This window comes from Balearica regulorum, chromosome 10 (genome assembly GCF_011004875.1).
Source record: "Balearica regulorum gibbericeps isolate bBalReg1 chromosome 10, bBalReg1.pri, whole genome shotgun sequence".
Lineage (NCBI taxonomy): Eukaryota > Metazoa > Chordata > Aves > Gruiformes > Gruidae > Balearica > Balearica regulorum.
This window is the reverse complement of record NC_046193.1, coordinates 21,848,614-21,862,817: the sequence shown is the minus strand read 5'-3', so window position 1 is coordinate 21,862,817 and position 14,204 is coordinate 21,848,614. Positions and strand designations below refer to the sequence as shown.

At 43.1% G+C, this 14,204-nt stretch overlaps 1 protein-coding gene across 2 annotated transcripts in view; it reads right to left on the bottom strand.

Moving 5' to 3' along the window:
• LOC104636362 (contactin-4) overlaps positions 1-14,204 on the bottom strand; it is a 337,483-nt gene that overhangs the window by 150,124 nt on the left and 173,155 nt on the right. For both annotated transcript variants that reach the window (XM_075762486.1, XM_075762485.1), the window contains exon 3: positions 13,031-13,169. In XM_075762486.1, coding sequence (XP_075618601.1) covers positions 13,031-13,085 — 55 coding nt within the window. In that variant the 5' untranslated portion in view covers positions 13,086-13,169. The remainder of the gene's footprint in view (positions 1-13,030; positions 13,170-14,204) is intronic.

The following is a 14,204-nucleotide window of genomic DNA, read 5'->3' as shown; positions in this document are numbered from 1 at the left end:
CACAGAACGCCTCTTTTAATTCTTTTCAGACATGGATATAATTTTAAGTAGTTCTGTGCTTTCTCATCTAGTTTATACCACACACGTGTAGTAGTATTAGCTGTACCTTTTAGCCCCGCTTTCTGTTTAAGGAACTTTGGCTGGGTTTGCAGCTATTTACATGCTTCGTCGGTGCCTCCGCTCCGTCCCCAGGCCCCATGATGTAACCCGGGCTCTCTCTTACCGCTTCTCTCCTGTTGCCATTTCACAAGGGTAAAGCTCCAGTAATTCATCACTCATACACCACTCCTGCAGCCACAGTTGCAGAAGAGAACACGTTTGTAAACAAACATCCATCACGGTTGTTTGCACACGTCTGTATTTTCTTGCTCTTTTGACCTTTCTTTTGCTCACTGCTGGTTTGATAAATACAACTGTGAGTAACCATCACCTAGTGCTGCAATGTAATTAGCACCAAAAGAGGTGGTAAATCATTACGAGATTATTTAGTGATTCCCGGACCACGGGAAAGATTTATCTAGTGGTGAAATACAGAAATGATGTGAAAGAACAGAACGACAAAGGAAACCAGAAGCAGGATGGCAGAACATGGAAATCCTGTGTCATTAAAACACAATGAGCCAGCTCCTCGGCTGATTTAAACTGGCATTCTTTGACAGAAGTCAATATAATGACTTGCACGACTGGAAGACCGGGGTTATTTGTCAGGTCTGACAAACCTTTTCTTTCTCAAGCAGCACAGGGGATGCAGGAACCCTGTAGGGAGCGATGGGGAGGGCTCTGCGGGGCCGTAGGGAGCGATGCCGGACCCTCCGTGAGGAATGCCAGACTCTCTGCGAGGAATGCTTCCCAGATGAAATATCTTTCCACAGCAGATCTGCACAAACTCAAGCTGTTCAAGCTTAACCCGCTCACATCGGTGCTGATCCCAAACGCTTGCTGATACACAGCTCTGCATAAAGACACCGCGTCGACCAAACGTCGGTGAAACATCTGTCGCACACGCTGGTGCTGATCCTACACAGCAAATTCAATATTTACCTGTATGGCTGGAGCTCTGACAAATTATAAACTCACGTTACAAAGCCGCTTCCTAGTTCTGGGAGCTTGTGAGACAGGCATATTAAATGAGCAATAAAATGCAACTTAATGGGGTCGATGTTAAATTAGTTTCAATTATCAAACCCCATTTTAACAAAATGAATGCCTGGCTTACATCCAGGATTCAAATAATTTCCATGAGAAAGCACTAGGTTCTCTCTCCTCCTGCTAACTGATGGCATGTCACTCCTTTGCCTTCATTAGGGAGTAACTTCCATATTCTATCCCAAGTACATGAATGTACCAACAAAAGCCAGAAAAAAAGAAAACATGCAAGTTCAAGCAGAAATAGAGTAGAAATGACTGCTAAACTTGATGAAGCAAAGTCAGTATTAATAAATTCTGGAAAATTCTATGCAGATTGTTTTCCAATTAATTGTTTGAAGCGTGTTATCATGAAGATATTACAGTACCTAAGAAAAGACACAGAGAACCTCTGCTTTTCACTAAGAAGAATGCGGACACAGGCTTTAAAGTGTATCAAGCTATTCAGATCTTGAAAATAAGAACAGGAAATGCCTTGCATATGCTGGAAATTAGCTATCATATTCTGAAATGAGTAGCTAACATTAGTGAGCACAGATTAATAAAGACCCAGCGCCTGTCCTCCCTCCCTGGAAACAGAGAGAGAGGACTCCGGTGCGTCCCACAGAGCCCACTCCATCACCTACACCACTATTCACTATCACAGATGAAAAAACTGAGGATCTGCACAGTTTTTCCAATTTATAAAACAAGAGATGTAGGCATTGCTGATAACTGTTCTCGGCCACTTGACTTGAGAGTTGCAGCTGGGCTTCCTGACTCAGAAGAGGCATCGTCTTTATATTGCTATGGAGAGCGTTTTTATTCCAGTTGAGAAATACATATTTCAATAACAGTTTGATTATATGCTTATATTATATATCTTCAATGTTCCTAACCCAGAGGGAAGAAGAGAGCCAACACATGCACACAACACAATGGTGAAAGCACCTTCCAGCTCGCTCTCATCCAGGAGCCCTAGTTACAGCTGGACCCCTTGGGCTGTCCTTCAAGACCCTATCAACCCCTCCCCACCCCAAACTCTCCCTGTTTCGGGGGTCTCTTTCAATTATTTGTTCAGAGCTGTGAAGTCAGCCATAATTTCTATACTGTACCACTCCTCAGCCTACGTTCTGGTCCACATCTCTCTTTCAAAGATACTTCCTACTTGAAAAAGAAAACCACAGGAATGAAGCTTGTCTCTCCTTAAGCCTTTCTTCCTACCTCTTTTACTTTAATTAGCAGTATGTATCATCCCTTTCAGCAAGGCGTGCAATTTCAGAGTTGCCTGTATTCACTTTGCCTGGGTGTGGTGACGGTGCACTTGTGCATCAACCAAAAAGAAGGTTGGAGACTGCCGGAGTGCTATGGGCATCAGATCTGCAAGACACGTTCAAGGGCATCACAAAATCATGACAAAGTATGAGGTGAAAGAACATGATACTTCAAGTTATTGCCAAATCACCACAACCAGGGTTCAGCAGTAAAGCTCAGATATACAACAATACAATTATTTCTTTCATATATAATCGCCCTTTTAAGGGGCATTACAAAAGACAATCTGGCATAGATTACTTAACACCAAGAATTCGGAAGCAATTTTTCCATAGCCGAGGAAGTGCTTACTTCTCATCTTCATTCCACCCGTGCATCCAGCTGCCTCCAGCCCCTTTTTATCTTGCCGTGTCTTCTGCATTACTCCCTGCTTTCATATCCCAGAAAGCCCAACTATCAACCTGCCTTCTTTCAAGTCCCTCTTCAGATGTTTTCTAGTAAAGCCCACACAGCACGAACCTAGAGAAAATGCCATTTCACGTGGACCGTATGAAAAACAGGAGGAGAGTGGATGCTACAGGAATAAAGCTTGATCTGGCTCTCAGCGAGCGTTTCATGTTGTCCAGTTACACAGACAGCAAGCTTGCAGGGACAGGAATAATTTATTCTTCCAAGTCTCACTGAACATCCATTATATTATCTGCTTTTCACAAGTTAAAACAACGATAACGTTCTGAACTTTGTCAGGCATCTATTTTGCAGCCGTGAAGGCTTAGAAGGTACGAATTAAAAGATGGAAGAGGAAGCCATCTAAATTCATGCTGTACTCAAAGCACACCGAACAGAGTTCAGACAAAGCTTTCTCAGACGTACTACTTTTTTTTTTTTTTCCTTTTAGACATGCAATATGGACATGAGATGTTTTATAAATGACATTTTTCCTTAAAACAGATGCAATCTTCATACATTTAAACTCGGAGAAGTGGAATTAAGACGCATCAAAATATTAAGATAGATATATTTTTCATACTTTCACTGACACCTGGAAAGTTTAATTAAGTTGAAAGCTACCAACTTCAGCTGAAGATGTTGACTGCTGGCTTGTTAATTAGTTGCCTGTCTCATTGATTAGCAACTTCTGCAGTACTCTATTATAAATGGTTGCAATGCTTGCCTTGCTTCACAGCCTAATAAATAGAGACTATTTAACAATTGTATCTTAGTTTGATTTATGAGGCTAAAAAAAAGTATATTTTATTGCAAAATAAAAAATTCAAATACATAAGGAAAAACAAATTGAAGCACTAAATGTGCAAGTTTTGCTTTTTCATTGTAACATACAGGAAAACTTTTCTAAAACTTGCAATAATGAGTCACTGCAGCCTGTCATGAGTATATCCTTAATTTCAGAGCGCAGACTGTCACAGCATTTGACAAACGCTTCAATAAACCAGCATTAAAGAACGTTCAGATGAATGAGCTGCACTATAGCATTCTGTGCTCTATTCATTAATAGCAATATTTATTGCGAGCAGCCCACTTACTTGCCATAGACTGATTTTGAGCACAAACTTGCAAGAATACATAAGCATCTGTTCTCCTCGATGGTCCAAATCCTGTAAGACCCGGAGCAATTGCGACAACCAGTTCCTAGCTGACGAAGGCAATGTGCATTTCTATGAGAGACCCTACAAAACCATGCAGACATAGCGAAGAGCCTCACTTTCTGCTATGGATAATATTAGCCAGCAATGCTCTGCCAGCCTATTTACACATTTTGCTGTCAGTAAAGGGTAATTCTGTTACTGCCCACGTTTATAGTACTATAATTATCAAAGTCGAATTGACCCTTTCCCCTTTTATTCCGTTTGGATGATCACCCTTGATTGCCGCTTAGCCGAAAGACCTTTATCCAAATAATAATGATCGCTGCCAACATCATTTTCGGTCAGTTAATGCTCCGCTGCACGAGGTAAGGGCAGAAGGCAAAAACCAAGGGATTTCACCCCACAAGTCTGAGTAGAGAGTAATGGTTCCCCCAGTGACTCCTGGTACTATTCTAAATGATTAAAATACCCACGAAAGCATGGAGAAAAGGGAAAGAATTTTTGTACCTAGCAGGGCAGCGTCAGGGGAAGCAATGTTTACACAGAGGCAGGTTTCTGACTAGTTATGCCAGACTTTCCCCAGCAATTCGAGATAAACAGCAGTAAACACAAGCTCCAAACCAAAATCTTTCAACAAGCAGGAGAAGAGTGTCTTGCATGCAATGAATACATATATCGTTACTCCTAGATGTACGCTGTAGCCCAGTACTGCAGCTCTTAGACCGTACAAAGATGCAGTTGCCTAAATCAAATCCCAGAGGCAGAGCCAGCAACAAGCCCCAGTGCCCAGCCCGGCAGGTTTTGTGCTGCACCGCATCTCCCACCTTTCCATTCTCCTCAATGACCATGCAGGCATTACAAAATGAGGTCCCTTTCCAATAATATTTAGATTTTCTAAGAACCATACAGGATTTTACCTACAAAGCAATAGACTAATCACCTCAAATTTTGCCATAAAACTTCATTTTTATTGGCAATAAAGAAGTACTTTGGGTCCATATTCTCCCTAATTTGATAGATGCTTGGAAAAGTAGGTATTTTTGTAACTCCCTAAATGAGATTTAATTTCAATACCTACATACTAATTCAAATGCAAAGAAGCTAAATTGAAAAGAGGCATCACATAAAACGCACAGGGGATCAATACACAGCCAGATAGTTGGAACATCTGCTTATAAAAATGTCTGTATAGTCTCTGTTTTATTTAAAGCGCATCATCTTACCTCAATAACTTTTGAGAAAGATGTAATTAAACTTGCCCAGATGGACTTGTGAGTTAAACAGAGAAAAACATAATATACCTAATCATCTGCATGTAAAAGAGAAATGAGAAAATTGCATTGATATGGTCTCTAACTTTATAATTTGGGAAATTATGGTCTAAATCAGAGTCAGGTCACATCTAGCGAGGGCTTCACTGCTGACAGATCAGGAATGCAAAATGGGTACAGACCTCTTGCGAGGCTGAGTCAAATCCTCTGCAATCACAGAAAAACTTGCCATATAATCCCTAAATATGCATAAATTACACATAATAACATACGTTTGCTTAGCTCCCCTTTACAGCTATGTACAGCTGAGTGATGCTGTAGAATCCCACTTTGGCAGCTAGAGTCTTCTGGTTTTAGTGTAAATGAATTGTTGCCCACTTCAGATTTAATCATTCTTATCCCAGTGCCCTCTTAGCTGGAACAGTTCTCCCCTTCTGAAGTTTCTTCCCCTCTCACTCTTTAGTTCCCTAGTTTAAATCATTCTCTTTTCATCTCCACCTGCAGTTGGCCTCACACTAGAACTACACGTCCTCTGGCTTCAAACCTCTGCACTGTAATACATAGCACCATATTAACAGCAGTTATTATTATCACCCATCACCATCACCACCACGTCAACAGCTCCTTTAATTCTGCTTGTGCATTTATACGTATTAAGGAAGCTTCTGTTCATCCTCAGAGACAGTCTAGGCTTGCCCAGGAAATGCAGCAGACTGGCATTACAGAAGGAGAAGAAATAGTCAAATGAAGTTTCTAGCAGGGTTTTCACTGCAGCAACAAATTTTGACAGGCTTGCAGTAGAAGACAAGGGCAGATGCACTTGGCAGTGCTGATGACTCCACCTCTTTGACTTTTCGTCCCAAACTGAAATGAGAATTTTAATTGTACAAAGTTTGCTGCACCTTTTCCCCCTAACATTAGAGGAATGTTTTCTGGCTTGAATTCAAGACACTTGAGCTCTAATCAGGAACAAGAAGTACAAGGCAAGGAGCTTTCCTGGGAGGACTCCAGCGCAAGTGCTGGGGAAGGGAACGGACCTCTGCCAGCCCAGCATCCTTTCCACGCATGTCTCGGGATCCCACACTGCCAACTGTTACCCATGGCAAACCATGACGCTCACCGGCCTCGCTTCACCACCTACAGCTGCTCCTACCTCAGAAACCTTTTACAGCAGCATGGCTCTTCAACAACACAACTACCAGCTGTAGCAAAACCGCCCCTCGACATGGCAAAAGCACATTTAACACGGATCAATTTAACCACATCCCACAGGCTGTAATGTTGCTTGGGACACAGACAGAGTCAACACTAGACTCAAAACAATGGTTATCAGTCTTGCCTTACTGACAATTTAAAGCACATTTTTAGGCAGCTTTTAAAAACTTTTCTGAAGGAAGACCAGCGTGCTCATGGCAATGATCTCCAGCAGTGTGTTTGCTCAGATGGTAAGGTTGTATGGCATTGAGTATTTGGTTTTCAGTGGAAAAATCTATGCTCACCATGTGCTTGGTGTCATGTCACTGCTCTCCTGTGACCTCACCACCCACCACTATGGTGACACACAGATTCTTTAGGGATCCTCAGTAGAACCACAACACAATGAAGTTGTTACCATCAAAACTATATTTTAACCTGGACACTGATCTGTCATTTCACAGAACTCGTCCTCAAGGGCCTCTGCAGATCACGCTGTTGTAACTAATGCCTGAAACCCTCTGCAGATAAGGTCATTTTAACACACTAACCATAACTTGAGCTCAAAGGATGCGTACAAACCTCCCTGAGCCCTCAGCAAAGCCACCGATGGCAGCAGCTCCCCTCACCCTGGGCCCACCGCTCCATGCTGCCTGCCCAGTCCCGCCCGCTGCGCGTTTTTATAGGTGACACGTGCTCACGCACGACCCCCTCCTGCCATGTGTGTTGTCTGGATTGGCCCGGGTGGCCGGGACCCCTTTAAAGGAGCAGTGGGTACATGACCCATGGGCCCAGGGCTAATGGCCACCTGCCACAATATGGCGCACCCAGGTGAGGAACAGGGCCCCGGGCACAGGTCTTCCTAAAGCATCTGAAAATACAGGAGCTTAAAGTGAAGAAACCTGCTCCAATAATTCAGAAAAAGGCCCAAAGTGCTAAGGACAAGCCAGATCTCATCGGCAAAGCCTCCTCCAGTGAGCTTCAGTGACAGTTACCAAGTGCCGCAAAGCCAAGGCCTGGGTCGTGTTTGAGAAGCGATTATATTAATAGGAGTCATTCGGTGCTTTATCTGTTCCAAGTGCTATGCAAACATTAATTAGGCAGTCGGGTACAGAAATGCAAAGTGCTGCAGAACTGACCAAAATATAAATTAATTAATTACGGAACTGCAACAGCTTAATCATTTTCCAGCTACCCGCTAACATCAAAGCACCAGTCCTGGGAACTACACAGCACCAGAAAAAATGCTGAACAAATTGAATTGCTGCATCGTTTATAGAAGACCATCATTTAATATGTACAGCAGTACTTCTTGGTTTAATTATTCATCCTCAGACATGAAATTAGCAGAATTTCTCTTGTACACAACCTACATCTGCTTGGATAGAAGCATGAATTCAAATAGGCCTGTGAATATTCATCTTTGTATGAATTTTGAGTTAATTTTTAACAGATCTGGATGCCTGATTTCATTGGAATGTACTGATACAAAGTACAGTGTTTTTTGTATAACAATGGAAAACACTTGACTATGTATTTTTTTCCCCCCAGGAATTACATAGCCATGCTCTAAATATTCTGGTCTGAGCCACTGCTGAGGGACTGGTTATGCTGCATCTGCATGTGACAGAAGGAGACAATGTCTGGACAGGCATTTATAAGAATATTTTCCTGTTAAAAACCAGTTCTGGAAAAAAACCCAACAAACCCCAAACCCAAAACAACAAAAAAACAACCCACATTGAAAATAAGCTCTACAGAAGTATTTCTCTTTTTTTCCCCGACTTCTGCTCTCATGTGCATATTTCTACATTAGAAAATGGCATTTTTCAACAGATAAAAGGGTGAAACAATGCTTTTGTTCCACCTTAATAGAAAAAAAAAAGATAGAATTTGATATTGAAAACTATGATGCTGTCCCTGGAGTTGCAGCATTAATCGCGGGTGTTGCTGGGATATCACGACAGCACTAACAGGCTTCCCTGTACGGACAGCCAGTGAAAAGCCCATTGATAAATACCGATCTCCCCCGTTCTGATGGCTGAAACGATGTATAAACGTTGTACGTGTGGTCTTCTCCATATGAATCCATCTTACCTTTTCAGATGCAAGAGGCAATATGGGCAATACCTAATTCTGGATACCTGGACAACAGGTAAACTCCAGCTTTCCACGTAGTGGAGTGTAGACATGCACAGAAATTGTGGGGTGACCTATACAAACTACTCTGGGGGAGCAACACAGGTATTCCTCACTTCCAGGATCACCACCTTCCATGTTCCACTAAAAAATTGCCAGAAATCTTTGTGCAGCCCATTTAATCTGTTGCAAACCCAAGGCTTATACAGCTGGGGGGTTTCATCAAGGAGCCTGTTCAGCAGAGAGGAAGAACAGCGTTTCCTTATTCATTCACATCAGTGTAAAACATACTGGAGTCAGTATTTTGGCTTGAGCTTTCTGGAGCTACTTCAGTCACCCTCCAGGAGTGCTGAACAGATACAGCTGCAATAGCATTTTTCCTTTGACAAAACAAACTTGTTCAAACAGAAGCATTATTATAGAGCTACAAGACAAATTCGCTTATTGAAGCTATTGTCTTTACGTGGTCCTTGCTAAGAAAAAAGGCAGGCCGGTTTTGCTGGCTGGTGTGTTTGTTGTGAGCACAGATCTTTCTTTTTAAACAGCGAGAACGAGCAGAAGGCCAGAAACCAAAGCCTCCAAGAAAAAGCTGAGACGGAGATTGGGGTCAGGAGAAGCCATCAGACTCCAACCACGCGCCCGACACAGCAGAGCATAAACACTTCTCAAAAGCTTCTAGGTTCCTTTTCTAGTTTCTGTCAAAACACAAGTGGATGTTCAAGGGTTAAATTACATCCTAAAATATGCATATGCACACTCACAGGACTAATGCGTCTATGCGACTGCAGCTCATTAACATGCAAATATGACTTCAACAGTGAAACTCACTGCTACAGGAAGTTAATGAGGCAAAGAATTGCATAAGACTCACAAAAACACAGAAAATTTCCTTTCATACTTGTCCAGCACATTGCAGGCACACGGACTATGTCCCATCTTCACTAACACCAGGCAGTCTGGCTCACCCCGTGCAACGTCCCTGGTTTCCCGTCGCTGCTCCCAAGCAGCCCACAATTGCGGTTCGGGGTATAGGGCAGTGATGGGGGCTGCCCACGAGAGAGCGTTTGTTAACAAAGGCACGACTCAGAGCTGCGTGTTGTTTTTCACAGCCTATTCCGCCTCTGATCTTACTCTCCAAAACTTAAAATTATCACCACCACAACTGCTTTTTAAGGAATCTGACAGCCCTAACAAATCAGAGTTATTTGGCACCAAAGGAATAATTTGCAGTTACTGCTTCCCAGAGCTGACACCCGAAGAAAAGACTCCTCAAAATATAATCAGAGACCCTTAACTGATACACATCAACGATCGCATCCAAAGAAAGCATCGTTGTTGTCACCAGTAGGACCTCAGAAGAACAAGTGAGAAAAGTAGTCTGAAAAACACGGTCCCAAGGTTGGGTGATGCACTGAACGGGGGTGGTAAACTCCAAGACCCTCAGAAGTGCCGCTGCCTTTTCAAGGGAGGCTGCATAGCTCCCCAAATTATTAGTAGATTTGCACCTCTAGGTAGCTGGTTTAAGTACGTCCTGGGATTGATCTAGCTTTCTATCTTAGCTTTTTATCCTGCTGTGAAGAACTGTAATATCTGAACACCCAGTACATAAAATCAATAGCAATACCCCGTGCGAACTGCGAACAGCTCTGGCACGTCTGTCTTCTCCTGGCACGTTGGCAGCGGCGGATTACTGGTACCTTAACGACACGTTTGGATACTCTAAGTGCTTTGGTTTTGACAGCTGTTTAACGGCTTGAACAATACGAGTTTGGAAGTTTTTGTGCGATTTCTAGTGAACAGATGTTCATTTAGGAAGCGCGCGCACACACACACACAAGCCCCAGTAGCTGCTGGGACTGGCAGTAGCTGGAGCCCACCGGTTGTCCCCAAAGGGGCACCAGGGCCACTGCCGCACGGGGACGGTGGGGCTGCTCTCCCCCGCGGGGAGCTTTAAGCCTATTTTCAGAGGTAACTTGATACTTAACACAGTTTCCAGTCATTTCAGGGTCCACAAGGCACTATAGAGGGTTGTTAGGTAACTTTTCTGCATCCTATTCTTACCTTTTTTTCTCACTATAATTTAATTATTAATGTTTTTTCTCAAGGATGGGTCAATGGTTTGATCAACATGAAAATAAAATATTACTTCCTAACTTTTTTTTTTAAAACTTAGAATTTAAGAAGAACTTAAGAGAAGAACAACGACTATATTGTAGACAGAAAGAACGCTCCCGCCCCTGTCCCTCCCGGGTAGCCTTGAAGCAGAGCCACCACGCAGGGCAGCGGGAGGAGCGGTGCCCCAGGAGAAGTGGGCAGGCTCCCTGCTGCCGGGCAGGACACGGCTTGGGAACTTACCAGTCTCCTTTGAGCTAAAAAAGTAGAACATAAAAATATAAAAGAAGTGCTGAAGGTTTGCATATGAACTTCTGTTTTACAGCTTTGTGCCTTTTGCATGGAGCTGCTAAATAGCAACTATTAATTACTTTATGGTCACCTCCTCCCGCCTTGCAGAGCGCATCGATGCAAAACAAGATGATGCAATGCATCCAAGTACAGTTGCCTCCTTAACTTCAGAATCTGAACGTGTTCACATAATCCATAACACCACGGCGCTACCCAAAACACTCGCACAGGTCCGGGAAGCGTCCCGAGCGCGTTAGCTAACAACGGCACTGCGCCCAGCCGAGCTAGCCCTGCTTCGTGGTAACACCACAGCTCAGGCAGCAAAATCCCTTCCGTGCCTACAGCCGGCTCGTACAACACTGCAGGCAGACACAGAAACCTCCAAATTTAAATCTTGTCGAAAGAAGTCGGCCTAAACCACATCCTCCAGCAAAATGAAACAATTTCCTCACTCATCACCTAATATAAAACTCACGTGAAACTTTTGGCACTCCTCTTCCCACAATTCTACTAAATCTCCCTCAGCGGGACAGAGAAACTGATGCCGTGCCCTGAAGATTTTCAGTGCACTGCAAAGATGAGAAAAAATGCTGTTGCAAAATAGCGTGGGGAAAGTCAGTGCTTAGGAGATGTGTTTTTCTAAAAAAACAGATGTAAAAGATAAGGACAACCCCTGAACGCATTCTCCTGAAACTTTATTTTGCTGACCCCAGACATTTTGCAATAGATATTTTAAGTATAGAAATTACAGTAAAAAATATTTTGCATGGGTTTTTTTTCCCCCGCTATTTTGTTTATTTGCTTAAAATAAAGGATCATACTTTGTGTATTCCTGCAGCCTAACTTCTCTAGGGTTCCAATTCCTGAAACACGTGTGGCACTGCATTGCAGAATCTCTCTGCATCCAATTTTCTGCCAGCTCAGAAACTGTCATAGCACATTTAGAAAGACTTGGAACCAAATTTCAAAAATAGGTACCTATAAGTACCAGAATAAAAGTGGCTTTGTGTTCAGTAGACCTAAGCAGAAGAAAGTAAACGCTATTATAAGTAGTTTGCTATTACCTAAAATGCTGAAAAAGTACCCTGACAACGCACACGTATAAAAGGGAAGAAAGCCCAAGTTACTAAACAAAGCAGTGAGACGTTCTGAGTGCCAAGCAGCAGATAAAGTAGAGCAATCCAGATGAACATCAAGGTGACATAAACGTTAATTAAAACGTAACACCCCACTCTGAACAAAATACACGTTAAAGATTAATAATGGCAATTTGAGGAGGAAATAATCGATGATCGCTGACCTCCAAACAGACCTCGCCAGCCCTGGTGTGCTCGCAGCACCCGTCGCAGGGGCACGGGTGGAGGGACACCAGCCTGGGTCCTCCAGCTCACCGAGCAGCAGCCTCCAAGCAACTCCTGGCACGTGAGGAGGTCAGCAAGGCGCAGGCTTTGCCGACCCGCTGCAAACCTGAAATGTCTCGAGGAACTGTTTCAGCTCGGGGAAAAGGCACGTTCCTCGGAAATTTCATTTTGCCGGGAACGCTCTGAACGTTGCAACTCTCAGGGAAGGAAAAGTTAAACAAGGGCAGTTACAGAAGATGGCTATATGGCTGAAATATGTTATTCTAATTATTTGTTAAATGGAGCGAGGTCTTAGCTGTAACATAACACCATTTTAATGGGATTTAAAGCTATACTCCACGTAGGTTTAATTGAGCATTGAAACGCTTAGCACAGAACATGGGAAAACAACTTTCATCAACAGCAACTTTGAACTGGGAACGGGTAGAGCAGACCTTTGAAACATTGCGCCTTTGCTGCAGAGATACCTATCACCAGGAAAAGGAGCCTGTCAGGAGCATCGGCTTCATCTCTTCAGCTCCCTTTCGTCATGCCGGTCATGAAACGGGGACTTCTTTTGCCATTTTATCACGGGCATATAATATGCGACGCACTTTTGCGTTAGTGTGAAATACAGTGACGTTCTTAAATCAAAAGTTTTAAAATGACACTTTACCTGCAAGGCACGCCATGAATGATTGCAGCACGAGCAGTTCCCATAGCAACCTCATCTTCAGCTTCCCGGGTCAGAGGAGACGAGTCCAGCAACTACAGAAGAGAACGGGGCTCCTTGGAAATTTTAGGCAACCTTTAATCTGTAAAAGAGAAAAGACAGATTACACGGAGGCTTAGGATTGCTGCTCTTTCTACTTGTTGACGGGTTGTTTTTTCTTTCTAGGAAAGTTGCCTCTGAAGAGCAGCAAAGAAACTTTGTTAAACATTTCATTTGAAACCATTCTGAGGAGCGATTCGTGACCGGCGAAGTACGCTGGTACCGGATGAGGATTACAAATTGTAACCCCGTATCTGCATCTTCCACTTGGGTGTTGTGAGATTTCTTCTGTCTCTCAATTTTGATTCACTCACTGACTCTCTGGGGTAACCCGAAGTGTAACTAGTCAACTCTGTAGATCACAGTTAAGAGGAGAGTTATGAGAATTACTCTCACTTTTCTCTACAAACATGACCTGGTACACAAAGGACACGGTCTCTGCAAGACGACACTTTCTAGGAAACGTTCCCACCCTGCTCAGCAAAGGAGGATGCTTTTCCCATTTCACCTCCATTCTTATTGCCCCAAAATTCTTCCAAAAAAACCCCTTAAAACTTCTCCACGGGAAACCTGTGGGTTTTTTTCCTTGCACTCTATTATAAGTTAGTAAATAGTTAAATAGTTAAAATTTGTAAGCAGGCAATTTGAAGACGTCCTCAGCTTATCGCTGCAAAGTATCCCCCCCAGTGCAACCCAAGGGGGGAAAAAAATGCCTCCTTTCATAAAAGGAACCTTTTCCAGAGCAGGCATTTAAATATTAAAAATAAATAAATCAAGTCAGACACACATTCTTATAATTTATTCATATCACTGAAGGCTGGAAGTTAAGGGGCCTCCGTGCTTACAAGACAAACTGCACGACTAATGGCATGTGAAGGGGTATCAGGAGAGGTCTCTGCTTGCTTTTGTGAGTTAAAACTGGTAAGATTCTTCTAATAAAGTCAGGTTCAATGCACTGAGAAGACTAAGAATCTTTATTTTCTGATCTGAGGATGCTCCTTGGAAGGGGGTAGAGATTAACTGCATATATTCATCTGTTCTCACAGACTGATTAGGCTAGCTGGGGGTTAGCAGGAAG